The sequence below is a fragment of the Lithobates pipiens genome, unplaced genomic scaffold (genome assembly GCF_037356315.1).
Source record: "Lithobates pipiens isolate NorthernLeopardFrog02 unplaced genomic scaffold, aLitPip1_a1.2 Scaffold_10, whole genome shotgun sequence".
Lineage (NCBI taxonomy): Eukaryota > Metazoa > Chordata > Amphibia > Anura > Ranidae > Lithobates > Lithobates pipiens.
The window spans coordinates 230086383-230104928 of NW_027507686.1; the positions used below are offsets into that span (position 1 = coordinate 230086383).

At 43.6% G+C, this 18546-nt stretch overlaps 1 protein-coding gene across 1 annotated transcript in view; it reads right to left on the reverse strand.

Moving 5' to 3' along the window:
* Positions 1-1628: 1628 nt before the first annotated feature.
* LOC143940898 (catalase) overlaps positions 1629-18546 on the reverse strand; it is a 45690-nt gene continuing 28772 nt past the window's right edge. The window contains exons 7-13 of the mRNA XM_077462715.1: positions 17530-17721; positions 16655-16807; positions 15429-15567; positions 14318-14448; positions 7687-7794; positions 5000-5086; positions 1629-2314 (exon numbers count right to left, since the gene is read on the reverse strand). Coding sequence (XP_077318841.1) covers positions 2249-2314; positions 5000-5086; positions 7687-7794; positions 14318-14448; positions 15429-15567; positions 16655-16807; positions 17530-17721 — 876 coding nt within the window. The 3' untranslated portion in view covers positions 1629-2248. The remainder of the gene's footprint in view (positions 2315-4999; positions 5087-7686; positions 7795-14317; positions 14449-15428; positions 15568-16654; positions 16808-17529; positions 17722-18546) is intronic.

Genomic DNA, 18546 nt, shown 5'->3' on the forward strand with positions numbered 1-18546 from the left:
GCATGTGGCTTATGGTCTGATCACTGACAAGTTCACCCCCAGCAGCAATGCTGGCAGCACTCATACCTGTATTTCCCAAAGACAACCTCTGGATATGACGCTGAGCGCGTGCACTCAACTTCTTTGGTCGACCATGGCGAGGCATGTTCAGAGTGGAACCTGTCCTGTTTAACTTCTGTATGGTCTTGGCCACCGTGCTGCAGCTTAGTTTCAGGGTCTTGGCAATCTTCTTATAGCCTAGGCCAGTGATGGCGAACCTTGGCACCCCAGATGTTTTGGAACTACATTTCCCATGATGCTCAAGTACACTGTAGAGTGCATGAGCATCATGGGAAATGTAGTGCCAAAACATCTAGGGTGCCAAGGTTCGCCATCACTGGCCTAGGCCATCTTTATGTAGAGCAACAATTCTTTTCAGATCCTCAGTTCTTTGCCATGAGGCGCCATAATGAACTTCCAGTATGAGAGTGAGAGCAATAACACCAAATTGAACACACCCGAGACCTTGTAACACCAATGAGTCACATGGCACCGGGGAGGGAAAGTGGCTAATTGGGCCCAATTTGGACATATTCAATTAGGGGTGTACTCACTCGTTGTCAGCGGTTTAGTCATTAATGGCTGTCTGTTGAGTTATTTTGAGGGAACAGCAAATTTACACCGTTCTACAAGCTGTACACTCACTACTTTGCTACAATGTAAAGTGTAATTTCTTCAGTGTTGTCACATGAAAAGATAGAATAAAATATTTACAAAAACATGAGGGGTGTACTCACTTTTGTGAAATAATGTATACATATGTGCATCGGAGGGGGCGGCGCGTCGCCAACCGAATACATTTAGTGAGAATCTCCTGTTTAGATGGCGTCCTCTGTAATAAGAAGTTCCGTCTCCTGGGCTGCCATTGGACGAGGTAGAACTTTGTATTAAAGAGGCCGCTGAGAAAACAGGAGATTCTCCTTATGTAATTTGTTGGCGCTCGTCCCACCCCTTTCCCTGTCCCCTCTGAGGCTGCATTCATGGCAGTGGTGAGACTGCATTGATGGGCACGGACTGACTTTGCTTTACAGTTCTTTATTTTAAATGTAATTTTTTTCCTGAAACTTTCCTCTTAAAGTGAAGGTGTGTGTTATGCGCCAATACGGTATATCAAAATATATACAATTGGGGGAGCCACAAAATATATCTATATATCCAAAAAAACACAGCTGAGCGCATCTCTTCACCCCACACAGCCACAAATGCAAGATCATTCTTGTTTGGCAGTGTATTAGTGCGTGGACGAACACTTAGACTGAATTTTAATGGGTCAAAGAATGTCAAGCAAAATGGTCAGCCCTCACGCATGTTCACTTCATCAAATCTGCCACTCTGAAAAAAATTTGGATACCCCTGGTCTATGGGAATGCTTCCAGAAGCACATTTGTGAGGTCAGACATGGATGTGGACGAGACCTGCTGCAGTAAGCGATGTGATTTGAACGCGGTGCAGGAAATGTGCACAGATCACCGGTTTCCTGCACCATGCTCTACTGTGAAGCGGGGCTTCGAGTGTACAGGTCTCAGCGTCCCTGTGAATAAGTGTGAAGGGGGGAAAAAAATAAATAAAATAAACACACAAAAAAGGAATTAGTTGCAGGTAGGTTTATTGTACAAAATAATTAGTTCACATTTGCAGCATGCTGCCCGGCTGACTCCCAACAACAATGAATCAGTTAGACTATGGAACAGATTTGTTGCTAGAATCTAGTCGGCAGTTAGTTGTAGGCTTAATAAATTACATTTGCTAGCCACCAGATAGATAGTCAGCTACTCCCACAACATTCACAGTGTAATGTAGGAGCTGTGCCATTATTTGCATCACTTTTACTGCAATCAGCTGAATGTGTTATTTGAAGGCACAGAGTAAAAAGTTATTGTCAGAGGTGCTCTGTAAAGTCAGCTATTGGAAATGTTTAGACAGAAAGTTAGTATTATACAGAAGTTATGTTGCATATTAGGTTTTTTTTTTCCCCAGTATCATTCGGTTTATATCTGCCTTTAGTGATTATTGGTTCAGCCAGATATATATAAGTGCAGGATGTTCCTAAGGCCAAGAGCAGCTTAGACTTTTATACTATCGATTAACCAGAAAGATTTTTGGAATTCTGTAGCTCCGTTTTTAAAACGCAATCATTTAGGTCTTAAAGTTAAAATTAGAAAAAAAAAAAAAGTGGACGGATCATTGAGGAGAAGGAGGATGAGGACGGTTACAGGTTGGCCTTGTCATTTGCGGTCACATGAGCAGAATGCTGAGTGTAGGTCTTGATCACTCTCTGTAAAACAACAAAGTGTCATTAGCAATTACAAAGTAAAACCTTCTGAAGAATATATGTGAATGAATGGACAAGTGTATTTTGTGTTCTAAAGAAAATCTGTATTGAGAGTTTGGCCCCTTTTTTACATGGGTGAGCCGATCAGGTCTACCTCCCAGTTTTTCAGGTGGACCCGATTGGCCCCTCCAGTCTCTTCTATGGAGCAACATGATACATGTCTGCTGACACCCACCGCAAACAGCCAATGAGGGACCTATTCCCCATCTGGTGGCTCTGATGGCAATGGACACGTGGTCCGATTCCATCGGATTGCCCCACTGAAGAGACTGGGCTGTGTCCACTCCCACTTTGCATAGCATACCTGTCATCCACCTGCTCAGTGGATGATGCTTCATGGAGTAGTCTGCGTGAAAGGGTACAAACTGTGCAGGCTGATGCTTTTGATCTGTTTAAAATGCTAGCTGCCTGACTACAATAGTGGGTTACTAACCCAGAAAAACACATTACATTATGTAGGTGGTTCAGTCAGACCTCAGAGGAAAAAAAAAAAAAAAAACCCATGGGACCCATTGTGTAGAAGGGAAAAGCAGAACTCATGGTAACATCGTTATTCCATATGTAACTGGAGTGTTGGAGAAACGAAGGGAATGGCATCAATGTGTCCTTCAAGCCCAGCAATAGGCAGAGATAAAAAAAAAAAAAAAAAAAAAAAAGTGTGTACATACACAGTTGCATATTACCTGTGCTAATCACAAGTTATTGGTTGGAGCTGGTCTTTAACCACACCAGGCACTTTCGCCCCTTGCTGGCCAGGCCAATTTTCAGCTTTCAGTGCAGTCAATTTGAATGAAAATTGCAGTCATCCAACACTGTACCCAAAATCAACTTTTTATCATTTTCATCCTTTAAACAGCTTTCTTTTGGTGGTATTTAATTGCAGCTGGGTTTTGCTATTTTTTGCTAATTTTTTTTTTTTTTTTTCAAAAAAGGATTAAAATAAGTTTGTCAGGAAATTTTGTAAATCAGTAATTTAGGCAGCACTGATTGGGTGCAACTAATATGCATTGATAAGGGGCACAGACTGGCCTCTGCGACTGCTGTGATGCATGCCCCTGCAGCGAGACTGGCCGCAGTCATGTCATCGTCCCAGAACAAGAACCGTGCCGTCGTTATTTGTCTATACGATGGGCAGGAGGTGGTTAAATTAAAATCCCAAAATGGTGTTAGGTTCCAATGCTGTACCAGTCACAGCCAAATATAAACCATTGCCAACTTCTCTCTGAAAAGGTAATTTGCCCACCTCCCATGTAGAGCCAAGCCGATTCTGCCTTTGACTGGGTCTCCGGCCAGCCGGCGGACAGGGAGGCTGGTTGCTTGGGACTCCTGGTAGGACAGGAGAGCCCGGGCAGAGTGGCGGAAGAAGTACACTCCCACTGCTTAGCTGCATCAGTTATCAGAAGGAAGCAGACTGTTGGCCCAGAAAAAAAAATAAAAAACAACAGTACCAGTTTGTGACTTTGCAGCAAGTGGTTAACCACCTCAATACAGGGCACTTACACCCCCTTCCTGCCCAAGCCATTTTTCAGCGCTGTCACACTATGAATGACATGCTACACTGTAACCATGTGAAATTTTTATCATTTTATTCCCACAAATAGAGCCTTCTTTTGGTGGTATTTAATCACTTCTGGGGTTTTTTTATTTAAAAAAAAAAAATAAAAAATAAAAAAAAATAAGAAAAGATTTTCGTTTGTCAGTAAATTTGGTAAATAAGTAATTTTTCTCCTTCACTGATGAGGCAGCACTGATGGGCACAAATAGGCAGCACAGATGGGCAGCAGTTATGAGCATTGATGGGCAGCACTTACTGGCATCACTAATGGACACTGGTTGGCACTTAATTGTATTTAGAACACCGATGATCAGTGTCCTGATTACATCCCTAGATGTCCTCTGAGGAGATGCCACTGTCCGTGTGAGGCGAGGAGCACCAATTACCGGCATCTCCGCGTTTACATGTGACCATCTGTGATTGGACACAGCCGATCACATGGTTAAAGAGCTGTGGCTCTTTACACAGATCGGGGGTTGCGCCGTGTCCTAGCAACATGGCACGGCGGTGATTGGGAGAGTGGTTGTTCTGGAGGGCCGTCGTATGACGTCCACCCAGAACGAGAGCCGTGCTGCCCAGCCGTCATTTGATGGTGGGCGGAAAGAGGTTAAGGAGGGGCAGGAGGACATCCACAATGACCCAAAAAGTGGGCAGCCAAAAATGCAAAGGACGGATGCAAATATGAAAAGGCTCAGAGGAAAAGACCAGAACTGTGGCCTGACAAGTGGCTACTTCACCATGACAATGCTTCTACCCATGTTAGGCGTTTGAGTCCCTGCCCGGAAATCCATTCAGAAACTTTAGCCAACCACCTTATTACCCTGACTTGGCACCCTGCGAGTTTTGACCGTTTTAAAAAAAGATTTTGGAAAGGAAAAAGGGACACAGATTTAATGGACATTCCAGACTTCCGGCACACAACAGCGTATACAGGTAAGCAAATTTTTATTTTTTATTTTTTTTACAGTCCATTCTGGGAATTAAATAGTTACACCTCTAATGTCTTAGTACTAATGTTTGGGTTCCCCCTAGTGGAAGAAAAAAAAAAAAAAAAAAGCAGTGCTCCCCATTACCTTATGGTGTCCTTCAGCATTGTACTTGTCAAGCAGAGCCTGGATACGGTTGCCGTAATCAGGGTGAACATCAGTGAAATTCTTCACCTGGTAGAAGAAAAATGTAACAGGGGTCAACAAATCACCAAAAAATGTGAGTTCCAGCCCAATGATGGTTCTTCACTTCTACATCATAATGGAAAATCACCCCGTTAAATTGGCACCTAGATAGAGCATCTCATATTCCAAATATGCTGCTGAAAAGCTCTAATGTAATTAAACAAAATAACCCATGAACCTATGGCAATACTCACAAGATATAGACAAAAGAAAGAAATTGAAGATTTATGGGACACCTCTTATAACTGAAAATGGGAAAGACTCAAATGGCCATATGATACAGTTGTGGCATGTCCCCGTTTACCTATGCAGATAGAAACTAGTGCCCCAACGTCCTTCTCCCCTATAATCATGCCCCAACTACTATGGGAAAATATATTCCCCCAAGAACTAGATTTTTGTGGTTGGACCTCAGCTCCTTGTGGGATGGATACAGAGAAATGCCTTTCCTAAACTAAAACTCCCTTCCTCACTGGTAGGTGCACACGTTTGGGTTTTTAGTCACATGATCTGTGAGGGTTGTCCAGTCTAAATGGTGATTCTCAGTAGAAATCTTATGACTGGCGTGCCTTGGCATGCAAGGAAGCGACCCTGCAGCAGCATTTTCTCAGGGAAAGCCAAGCGTTTCAGCTCATTTATCGGCACCAGAAATATGGGGACACAGACAATCCCTTCCTAAAAATAGTTTGCGTCTCACATAAAAACATTTTCAAACTAAAAAGGTTCCCACACATTAAAGTTAAAAAGCCACCCACCCCTTTTAGTCAGTGTCTGGTACCAGCCCAGATGTCTACCGCTTTTTATTTATCCATCGCAGCATGACTGCATAGCTCATTAAATAACACTTGAGCATTGTTCTGATTTAATTCACACAAGCAGAGGGACTTCACAAGGTTAAGTTGACCTTTGGAACAAGTTACACCTATAGTTAGGATCTGTAAATGAATAAACTAAAAGTCCCATCTCTCACCGCAGCAGATGGCTTCTAGTTCTCAATGGACTGATCAGTGTTGCCATAGTCCATTAACTCTTCCTGCAGCTTTCTACCTTAAAGTGGTTGTAAAGGCTGACAGTTTACCTTCATGCATACTATGCATGAAGTAGGAAAAAAAAACAAAAACAAAACCTGTGTGCAGTAGGCACTGGCTGCCACTGCTGTCAATCACAGCCAGTGAACCAATCAGGAGTTGAAGGGGACAGAGCCTTGTCATGTCCCAGGAGCCCCCAGAGCAGGCTGCTTGCTGTGGGGGCGCTCGCATTGGACCTGAGAAGATGAGGATACGGACTGTTCTGTGCAAAAGCACTGCATGAAAAACAAACAGGTTATACTTACCTGCCATTTAAAATTTTATACATACATACATACATACATACATACATACATACATACATACATACATACACACACGCATATATACACACACACGCATATATACACACACACACACACACACTTTTTCTTCAAAGCCCATACGGATGTGAAAGCCTCCTGCTCCTTGGGGCATGCACACATCCACACTTGGATTGGCTATAGCGAGTAGCGGTCTTATGCTTCAATGATCATTGCTCACTGAATTTGTTTTTCTAACACTGTCATCCCTACTATTCTGAGTGCCAACGGGGCCCTATACCTCAGCCTGGAGCAGCACCACCAAGCACTAAGGACCCATTTACACCTGAGCATTTTGTAGCTTGAAGCCTGAAGCTACAAAAACGCTGGAGGGGGGGGGGGGGAATATTTTCCCCATGGAGATGGTTCACAAATCCACTCCATGTCACCTGAAGCTCAAACAAGTTCTGGACCTTTTTTGGTCGCTCAAATCGGGCAGATTTGGGCGTTTTTCTTTTTGCATTGGTGACCTTTTGCCCTGGACAAAATCGTGGCAAAACACACTGTAATAAAAACGCGGTAAAATCACAAGATTTTCTGCCTGAACACTATATGTTCAGGTGTGAATGGGGCCCAATGGCCTGATTTATAGCTTGCACAGAGTTACTGGCAGAAAGCTGGGGGGGGAAGAGTCTACAGGAGCCCAACACAGCGCTCACGATCCACTTGCTTTGCAAGCTCCTGTAGGGGCAAAAATTCACAAAATCTGTGCCTTTTATTATCAGCCCCCCCCCCAAAAGGTGAACTTAGACTTTAAAAGTAGTTGTAAACTGCTGGTTGTTTTTTGACCTGGAAGGTAAAGGCATAATGTGCATCGCATACTAGCACATTATGTGAAACTTACCTGAAAACAAAAACCCTTAACCCAGTCTTCCTTCTGGGTCCGCAAACTCTGGCTGTGACAGGCCGGAGCCACGATGATAGCACTCTGGCGCATGTGCGGGGGAGCAGTCATTCACAGCACAGGTATCTGAAGGAATGTCACGGGTCGCCAATGACATCGGCTGCATGTAATGATCTCCTAAACTGTGTACGTTTAGGAGATATTTACGGTACCTATAGGTAAGGCTTACCTAAAAGGTACAAATTATGCTTTAGAGTTTACATCCTCTTTAAAGTTGTAGGAATTACAAAATATCTATTATAACTATGCAGGACAGGTGATCTTTAATACAGTTTTTTTGCAGACGATACTCACAGCTCGTTTCTGGATGAAGATTTGGGCATCCTTCAGGTGACCGGCGATGTTCTCACAGAGCCTCTTGCGCTCTTCCTCACTCAGCACTTTGGTGTAAAAGTCCCGGACCTGCAAAGTAGCCACAATAACCACATCACATGACAGCTATACCACAACTTTATGTCCAATGACCAGGCTAATCTTATACACACACACTGTGCACCAGGTCTGTTAACAAAATAAGCTTTTGACTCCCATCTACTTATATATTTGTTGGTCTTCTGGCTAAGTGCGGGTATAAAAACCATGCGTGCTAGATTTGTATGATGGTTGCCCAATCCATCTCAGGACAGCCAGACTAATTCCCATCTCAGGTCTATGGACCAGCCAACAAGGAGCATCAGTCAAAAAAAAAAAAAAAAAAACAACAACACCACACACACACACTTAAAGAGGAAGTAAACCCTGATGGGTTTACTTCCTCTTTTTCCCTGCAAAGGTAAAGCATAATGGACTACTATGCATCGCATAGTAGTCCATTATGTGTCACTTACCTGACACAGGAGCCAGCGAAGTCGCCGCTGTCCCCTGTAGTCCGCCGCATCCATCTTGCTGGTGGCGTCTCGCAGCTCCGACGAATGACAGCGGCGAAGCCGCGATGACGTCACTCCCGCGCATGCGCACGGGAGTCGACAAATTAGGCAGATCCATTCTTGGACTTGCCGCATTTAGTGCGCCTGCGCGCCGCTGTCTACGGCGCATGCGCCGTAGACAGCGGTGCCCATTTTCGGGCAAATATCTCCTAAACCATATAGGTTTAGGAGATATTGCTTGGACCTACAGGTAAGCCTTAATCTAGGCTTACCTGTAGGTCAAAGTGGTTTGAAAGGGTTTACTTCCTCTTTAAGATATCAAGATTATACAGCCTTACACTCAGGCTGGCAGTGTGTGCTGTAGTTCACTTGTATTCTCTACCAAAACTCTGGCCCAGGGTCATTACGGATATAAGCCCCAATGTGAGTGGACCCGTCCCTTACCCGTCTGATATCCAACAATGTGGAGGCTGCAGAAGGGAAACTGTCAAATCAAAAATTTAACTGGATTCACACCAAGTGAATTATGCTTAGCATGAGTTAAATGCGCTTAAGTTGGAATGCGCCGATATGTGAATTTTCAACATATTGCAATGCACCGATGTGTTTTTACCACTGCAGAAGCCAAAACGTTTGTTCTTCATTAACACTGCAGCATGCAGTAAAATGTTATGGTGGCTATTATAGCCTAAGATTACCAGTTTACTTTGTACACCGAGCAACACAGTAAAGAGGCTGTATCAGATCTCTTGTGGCATGCCGTTCCTCGTCGGCTCCTCCTACCCTCCTGTCCATCCCAAGTGATGTCACATACAACCGCCATCACGGCTGCTTCCCTGCGTGACTCTGCAAGTGTTGGCAACAGGTGGTGGGGGGTGCGATCTACCAGTCACTGGCCTGCTACCGACAGGTAGATTGTTTTAGAACCCTGGTATTTTGTAATATTTTTCAGTAAATATTTTTCTTGCCTTTTTTTTGTGTCTTTCACTAAAGAATTAAACCCAACAGAGGGTCTAGCAGCTTTAGCCCTTCCTTATTCTCTCCAAAACTAGAAAAAAAAATAAAAAAAAAAGTTGCCTTACACATATTAATAGATGATGAAAATGTGATGTGAAAAAGCACAAAGCCTGTTCATTTAGCAATTAAGACCAAAAAAAAAAAAAAAAAGGGGGCGGGGGGAAAGAGAGAAAGCCATCAAAACAAACTAAAACCCATGATCTGAGGAGTGTGACTGTAGAAAATAAATACACAACTCTGCTAGGTTAGGGCACTACATATCTTGGGGCTTAGCGAGAGCTGCTGCAAAAGGCTATCTGAAAAACAAGGTCATTCTCAGTTATCCCTCTCTATATTTCATAAATAGGCCTTTGTACAAACAAGCACGTCAGCAAACCGGTGAGTATACGGGTCTAGTCATTGCACAGGCTTGTGATCAGGAAAGGATGTCACGGGATGTGCTCGGTTCAGAATAAAAAAACTGGATAAACAAATCAAAAAAGAAAAAAAAAAAAAACACATCTACACAAATGTGGGGGTGTAATAGTTGGCAGTAGGACACCAGTTCTCTTATGAAGAGCTGACAGCCATGGAAGATCTGGCCTTGGACATTGCAGCCAAAGAAACTAAAACAATGCCGCTGCTGCATACACTAAAACGTAGTGCAGTAGTATTATCTACACAGTATGTAGCGCCCTGTTCCAGCAGAAGTATGGACGACTTCACAGCTGCTGTAATTAAAGAGTCATATGGAGTGTTTCTCCACCATTCAGGAGAATCCTTGCAAGAATACAAGATTTCCTCTGACTGTAAGAGGTGAAAATCAGGATGTCGTCCACCCACCTCTCCACTTCAGAGGAAGCCTTGTATTTATGGATTAAAATACAAGGCTTGTCCTGAATGGCAGCAAAGCACTCAGCCCTGTTATTTCATCCCAGGAAGTCAGCGGTACTGCAGCCGCTGCATACTGTATATTACTAATGCCACTACAGTGCATTACAACACACACACCAGCCACATTGTATAGTAAAAGAAATTGTTGGTTTGAGCCAGCTTGGACTAAGCCAGGGCTCTTCAAACTTTTTAAAACAAAGGGCAAACTTATTATCCTTTGGACTTTAGAGGGGCCAGACAGAGTCCAAAATGTCCTATGGCCACGGGACGGCTAGTGCTCCCCCCCCCCATGGCCGGTGTCCGTGGGACGGCTAGTGCGCCCCCATTAACCGGTGTCCGTGGGACGGCTAGTGCGCCCCCATTAACCGGTGTCCGTGGGACGGCTAGTGCGCCCAGCGTGGTCGGATAAAAGGCAAACAAACAAAGGGCAGCATCTGTCCCCTGGGCCACGGTTTGCAGACTCCTGGTCTAAACAACCTATTTAAAAAAAAAAAAAAATTCTACTTTAGGCAAAGCCAACTGACATTTTAGCACCAGCTAGATTCCAGTAATATAATACAGTCGCTCGTGGTCTGTGGTGGGGCAAAGTATGTGAATTCCTAGACCCGCCAAGTTGAATTGTGTTTTAATTTTTAGTTTAGGTTACATTGATCAGAAAGTAATAGAGGCAGGGAGACGCTGTAGTCCGATATCGCACAGGCTTCCACCACACGATCACTGATCCTACCCAACAGAATCTAGTAAATTGTCCCCCATGTATGGGCTGGTGCATTACATGCAGCCCTGTACTGTACATACATTTCCAACACCCACCAAGTTGTCCCTGATAATTGGGGTCAAATGGTGATTTCCCTCAAGCTGTGCTGGATTGATATGAATGTGGCGTTCTGCCTTTGTCACAACACAAACCCCTGTTCTATTAATGCCTCATCTTCACCCACAGGCTCCTGATGATTACAGAAACTGAACTTTGATAAGTCGGTGGTATGAACTGCCGTCTCGTGAGGACTTTTAATACTACACGTCATGTCAAAATTCTGTAGGCTGCCATTGCGTGCCTGTAATTCTGATTATGTTGGTTATCCATCATGCTTATGGATTGGCTACAATGCGGACGCACTCAGCTAATGCTGCAGCAAGCATGCGGTAAATCGGAATTCCTGACCTCTAACGACTAACTTGCTGCAGGGTCCTCATCACCTCTATGGGCAGTACTGCAGAAAGTAAGCGGATGACATCACCTCAGTGTGGGGTTTTGTATCATTGAGAAGTGCCCAGCCACTCTGTACAAGTACAGTGTAACTGATGGGCACCATAAGGACACCTACCCAGGGGGCGGGTCCCTGACCTGCATTCAGTGTGCTTTTATTCACCCACCCAATTTAGGCCCCTTTCACACTGTCACAACTTGAAAGTTGTGCAATTTTAGGGAATGCCTGTGTAAACGTGAGGTCTATGGACCTCAAGTCACATTAAAGTAGTACAGGGACTACTTTGAAGTTGGTGCAACTTGAAGTCACAGGTATGAAAGGTTATAATAATTGGGAATCATGAGATATGACTCGTCATGCAACTGATGTCCAAAGTCACACGAGTGTGAAAGGGGTCTTAGGGAACACCCGGCATCATTTACCCCTAAAGACTGAGGTCATTGAATGGTGACCAAGAGGTGACACGGGTAATAACGCGATTTATGGAGAGTACTGCAACCCATACCACTGTTTAGTAATAATTAGGCTACAGTCACACCTCAGCCTTTTGAATTGCGGGACTCACATTTGAGATGCCATTTATTCAAATGACATCTCAAATCGTGGAAAGCATGTCGCCCAACAGTATTTTTTTTTTTTTTGGGGCGACATGCTTCCCTCGATTGCAGCGCGATTTATCGTGTGGCAGACCCACCATGCTTTAAAGTGGTTGTAGACCCTCACAGACCACTTTTACCTACAGGTAAGCCTAGATTAAGGCTTTCCTGTAGGTGCAAGAAATATCTCCTAAACATCCACGGTTTAAGAGATATTTGCAAAAGACAGGCACCACTGTCTACGGCGCATGTGCCGCAGACAATGGCAAGCAGGCGCACTGAGCGTGCTGTTGCCAACGGCGATAATGCCGTTAGCAGTGGCTCCCGCTGGGGTGACATCACGGTTCTGGGCCAATCACAGCGCCAGAGCCACGATACCCGGAAAGAAGGTGGACGCTTCGTGGAAGAGGGGACAGCAGGCTCCTGTGTCAGGTGACACATAATGGACTACTATGCGATGCATAGTAGTCCATTATGCTTTACCTTTGCAGGGAAACAAAGAGGAAGTAAAACCCCATCAGGGTTTACTTCCTCTTTAAGGTGTCATCCAAATAAATGGCATCTCAAATGCAAGTCTTGCGATTTGTCATTCACACATCAGCGCTTTCAAAACACTGAAGTGTGAATACAGCCTGAAGACTTTAACCCTTTCACTGCCAGGTCTGTACTTTGTACGTGTAGCTAACTGGATTGGGTGTATATCTAACAAGCAGACTCCTGTGTCAGATAGAAACATTCAGGTGGCTGTGGTGCCACCTGATTGCCTCTGCCTCCACCTCCAAATTTTCCACCCTCCCCCCCCCCCCCTTTATCCCGGGCCCCTCTTGCCCATCTGCAGGCCCAGAACCGACAGATAAAGTGGAGGGAGCAAAGCGAACACACATCTGCTGTCTTCCTCTCCTTGTTGCTAACCAAGTGACCAAATGCCCATCATTTATAAATCCGCCCCTCACTGGCATGAGCACGCGGCACAATCTGACAGAAAAATTTCTTCCGTCGGCTATTGTGCGCAGGGGCCGTTTCAATAGCCGATTGTATAATCAGCTGTTATGCTGTTCCATATGTGGCATGTGCAGTACAACCCGGGCACCATCTGACAACACCAGGAACTAATGTAATGCAAAGCAATATGCACTGCATTACATTCAGTGAAGCATAGGGGAGACGTCCTAGATACCCTAGATTTCTCATTAAAGAGAGCCAGTCACAAAAATTATATATATATATATATATATATATATATATATATATATATATATATATATATATATATATATATATATATATATATATATATATATATAATAAAAATTGAGGCTGCCCCCCCCCATACGCACATTTACATAAGTGCAGGGGCGCCTATGCATATTAAAAAGGAGATTGTGATACACGTTGCATATCACCATGCACGCCGGAGTGAAGACAATAAAATTCTAGCACCCGACCTCCATAAATGCTAAACTGATGACATATAGGGAGCTTTTAAAGTGTCACCTTTGGAAAATATGTTAAAAAAAAAAAAAAAGTAAAAGTACATCGCCATTTCACCGGCACACACAAATTTAAGGTTTAACATGTTTTGTATTCATTTGCTCGGTGTAACATCTTTTAGATTTTACCAAAAATTGGTTAATTAAATGCGTTAATATTAACTTTAGTATATTTTGTACTGTAATTCTGCCTTTCCTAGACATATGCAATAATATCGTGTGACATAAAACATTGGAACTACCACTATCGTTTTCTCCAGGGTGTCCGTTCTCAAAATATAGAATGTGTGGGGGGTGGTTATGTAATCTTCAAGCCTTAAGCCCCATACACACTATCAGATTTTCTGCTGATTTTTTCCTTCAGATTTGCCAAAACCTTATAATATGAGGTCAAACCTTAGGAGTTTCAATTTGTATGCAATCAGACAGACCCTTGCACTACATGGGTTTGGTAAATCTGAATAAAAAAAAAATAAATAAAAAAAAAATCAGCACAAAATATATGATAGTGTGTATGGGGGGGAATAATTTTTTTTTTTTTTTTTTTAGCAGTGCAAAAAAAAAAAAAAAAAAAAAAAAAAAAAAAAAAAAAATGCAAAGATGACTGGCAGCAAAAAGGCTAAAAGACCCTTGTAATAAATAAACATCGGGTGTGGCGTTGAGATTTAAGGTAGTTCGTACCGATAATACCCTATAAAAACAGAGGACTGCTGCCTAACCTGTACAGTGCAAGAAACTATTTAGACAATGAACTCTATCTACAGGATAACAAAATCAAGCCAATTCATTGGCACTATAGACCAAGAACTCCGTATGGAGCTTTGCCCTCCACCAGGATGGATGGTGGTTCAGAGATTATGCAAGGAGATTACCTGAGAGACGTTGTCATCATCAGAGCTGTTGTAGCGGGCAACATCTGCAGACACCCGGAATTTGCTCTCCCTGGCTGCAGGCTGGTTCTCTGGGGCAGAGAAGCTGTTGGGGAAATAATTGGGAGCTCCCCCTGTGTGGTGCGAACAAAACAAAGAAAGGTATACACCATTATGCCAAAACGCCACTCCACCCCACACTGTATAGATGAAATGCCAATCTTTTGTCCCATGCAGAGTGTGTGCTGCAGATAAAGTGCAACTTTAGTCCGAAAAAGTCCTGCTAGATAGCTTCAGGCTGGCCCCATTTTGCAGGTATAACTATGCAAAACATATAAAGTGCCCATATGGTTTAATATCCAGTAATATACTGTCCCACCCTGCTCTGCACATGCTTCCTTGCTCTCCATTCTTAGGCAATGACAAATTTGTAGAAGGCGATCTGCTGACAGCTTTAAAGTGGAGTTAATGTTGTTTTACCTTCATGCATTCTATGAGAACCTAGAGAGCCTTCTCTGTGCAACACCCCCCCCCCCCAATACTTACCTGAGCCCCATCACGATCCAGTGATGTGCACAAGAGCCACCGCCAAGGAAGCCGCTTCTGTTTGATCTACAATGGCCATGGTGATTATGGTGCATGGTGAACATGAGATCAGCTATGACTCCAGCCATTTGATGGTTTGACAGTTTGGTTGAGGAAACGAGCAAATGTGACAGTTAGCAATACCGTTATTCCAGGAATGTAACAGTTTTTGTTAAACCATTAAATCAATGGGTGTAGTTCCACTTTTTGATTTACTGCTGCTCAGGGGCTCTAGGCTTCAGCAAAATGGCAGCCTCCAGCAAGAACAGAAGCAATGCTGGAGGCAATTTACAGCACACACCCATTTTGGTAGCATAATTATTAAATGTGAAATGTATGTTCCTTGATCAAGAACATTTTTTTAATCAAGCTGTTATGGGAAAATGCTTTAAAATGTACCCATACAGTCTAACAATTACCACATTTTTACTCCTTTAATAAGCCTGTGGAGAAGTGTGCAAATTTTGTCTGTGCAACTTTAGGGTGGACTATTTTTGCATGATATACACTTCATAATCAATCTCATTACCTTGGTTATCAGTGAAGCACATTGGGCCATCGCGTTGGTAGTTGCTCACTCTTGCTTTGTAAGGGCAGTTCACAGGTAACTGGAGGTAGTTGGCCCCCAATCGGTGTCTGTGTGTATCCGGGTAGGAGAACAGACGACCCTGGAAGAGGCGACAGGAACATTAAAGCTTTACACTGCTCCCCCTGCAAATCCCCTACCCTGGTCCCAAAGCAAAAATCAAAACCCACAACTTTTTTTGCCATGTGCTTCATTGTTGAGATTTCACATACCAAGAGAACATTTCTTCAAAGTCAAAATAAGTTGGCTTTAATAAAATAATTGCAATTTTGAAGGAGAAAAAAAAAAAAAAAAAAGTCAATTTATTATTTTTAAAATGAGCCTGCAGAGTGTTGCACCCACAATCAGCAGATCACAGATGCAATGCTAGACCATATGACCATATCGCTTTCAGATGTTGCAGCTGTATGGCTTTGGCCCCCCATGTTATAGCATGGATAAGACTCCTCCATACCTCTCCAGTAGCCCGTATTGAGTTAACGCACATTACCGATTCTTTCCCGATTACTAGGGGCACAAGGCAGGGGTGTCCGTTGTCACCCCTCTTGACACGCGGTTTTCAAATTGTGAAAACGGCTGCAAGGAGAGGTTCTCCTGCCTGCTATAATGGGGGGAGAATGCTGAATATTTTACACCCTAAATATGGGTGTAACATGTTAAGAAGGGTAAACTTAGCCTTTAGCTGGAATTTCAATGTAAAGGCCAACTATATAAAAAAACAAAACACACACACACACACACACACACACACACACGCAGCCCTGATCCTCCTCTTTTGGGTCCCCCAGCACTCCTGGCCTCTCCCTACTGCCAAGTGCCCCCAGAGTAGACCACTTGCTAGAGGGGGCACCCAAGCAGGCTTGCTCCCGAGCCGCTTCTCTGCGTGTCCATTTACACATAGAGCATCAGCGCGGCTTCACTGGCTGTGATTGACAGTAGTGGGAGCCAGCGGCGGAGGAGTAGGTCTTTAGATATTCTAAATCTTTACGGCCAATAATGGTCACAAAAGCTGCCCAAACATTTTGCAATATAGTAAAAACAGTTGGACAATTGTGCAGCACAACAATGTATTGCACGGAATTGCCTTTAACGCTATTTTTATGCAAGCAGTAACTCAGTGTTTAGCAGCCTGGGACCTGCTCTGATCATCTACTAAGGGATCAACTGACCTGCAGCATTTTATCCGGGCTCGGCTCGATTCCGGGTGGCATGTTGCTTGGATCAAAGGCAATTTGCTCCACTTCTGCAAAGTAGTTGGTTGGGTTGCGGTTCAGGACCAACTTTCCCACAGGGATGAGAGGATAGTCCTTGTGTGGCCAGATCTGGGACCAGAAGAGAAAGGCATTAGACTTGCTTAATGATTTTAGCTTAAAACCAACCTCTTCCCAGCTACCAAGCTAAAGACCAATAATACAATATCCCCACTGTTGTTCATAGTTATACATTTTATCACAAGGCCATGATGAAGGTTATTATATAGGAGAAAAAGAAAGAAAGGAATTCCCCATGGGGTTTTCTAGCAGCAACAAAAGGACAATCACTTTTTTGTAAAAATCAATCAACTTTATTTTTTCGAATATAGTTACGGGGTGTGCAGCTAGCTCAAACCCATGTCTATGTGCCTTCCCTTGTTAGATTATACAGAAGAGGGGACTGTTCTGCAGTCCTAAAATAAATCTTGTCCTAAAGGTAACAAAGCTGGTCCCTGTTCCTCCATAGATACAGTGTAGTAAAATGTTGGTTGCCGTTCTAGGTCAACGAGAGTGTTCACAGAATAAAAAAGGAAAATTAAAAAAAAAAAAAAAAAAAAAAAAAAAAAAGGAAAACCAATTCAGATACCAAATCTAAAAACTGCTGCAAAGATTTTTTATTTTTTTGTTCTTGGCTTCAGATAGCCTTTAACCTAGTCTGACCAAGACTGGAAATGTGCATGTAAACTTCTCATCACTTCTGGAGACAAATAGGATTTAAAAAATGCAGTTAAAATAAAAAATTTTTGGAGTAGTTGGCTTTAGCACCCTATCATTCTATAGGTTACACTCACCTTCGTTAAGTCAAAAGGATTGAATGGGTATCTCTCTGCTTGCGCGAAGGTCATGACCTGGATGTAGAAGGACCAGGAAGGATAGTTCCCATTGGCAATGGCTTCATACAGATCGTGGATTCCGTAATCAGGATCTTCAGCAGACAATCGATTGGCTTCCTCCACCGTTAGATTCCTGATGCCCTGATCAGTCTGAAATTACACAGCAGACCCAATTAGATGCCATAATGTGCAAGTGGCATATAATATCATCCTAAAACAATGTAAACCACTGAAGAGGAAATGCCTCCTTTGCTGGATCAGGCATATGAATCAATGGTTTCACTTAAAGAGCAACTCCACTTTCCCCCCCCCCCCCCCCCTCTAACAATCCAGTTTTGTCTGCCATGGATAAAATAGCTTTCAGATCCCGAAAGGAAAAAAAAATAAAAAAAATAAAAAAAAAAAGGATCAGATGATCCATGGATCAATAATCAAAACGGTTATTTCCTTTTCAAAAGCAGAGAGCTCTCTGCTCTTCTTTCCCCCCCCACCAGCATTCACTGGACTGCTGGGCTGTGGAGGGGGTGGGAGCGGCTGGCTCAGGCTCTCAGCAGCTCGCCGAGAGGCCGAGCTAGGTGTGGGTCCAAGGTTGTGGGCAAATCCCGACTGTCTCAATCTTGCCCCAGCCTGGACCACCTCTATGTCACCCGTCAGCAGGCTTCAGCCTGCCATCTGCTGAAAACAGGTCACATGAGTGCAGAACAAACTGCACTCCTGTGATTCACAGGAGAAATATAGCCAAACTAGCTTTGGATGTACTTCTTGAAGGCCCAGTTCACATCTCACGATTTGGGATCATGGGCAGTCGCAGCACAATGCACTGTGTGTGCCTGAGTGCCATTATCCTTCAATGGCACCCCAAATACAATGAGATTCTACCACGATTGTCACAAGGCAAACTGTGCTTTCACAAATCACGTGAAGCTTGTCACCCGAAAAGGAGCAGAAGCTTCTTTTGGGGGTGAACGACGCGCA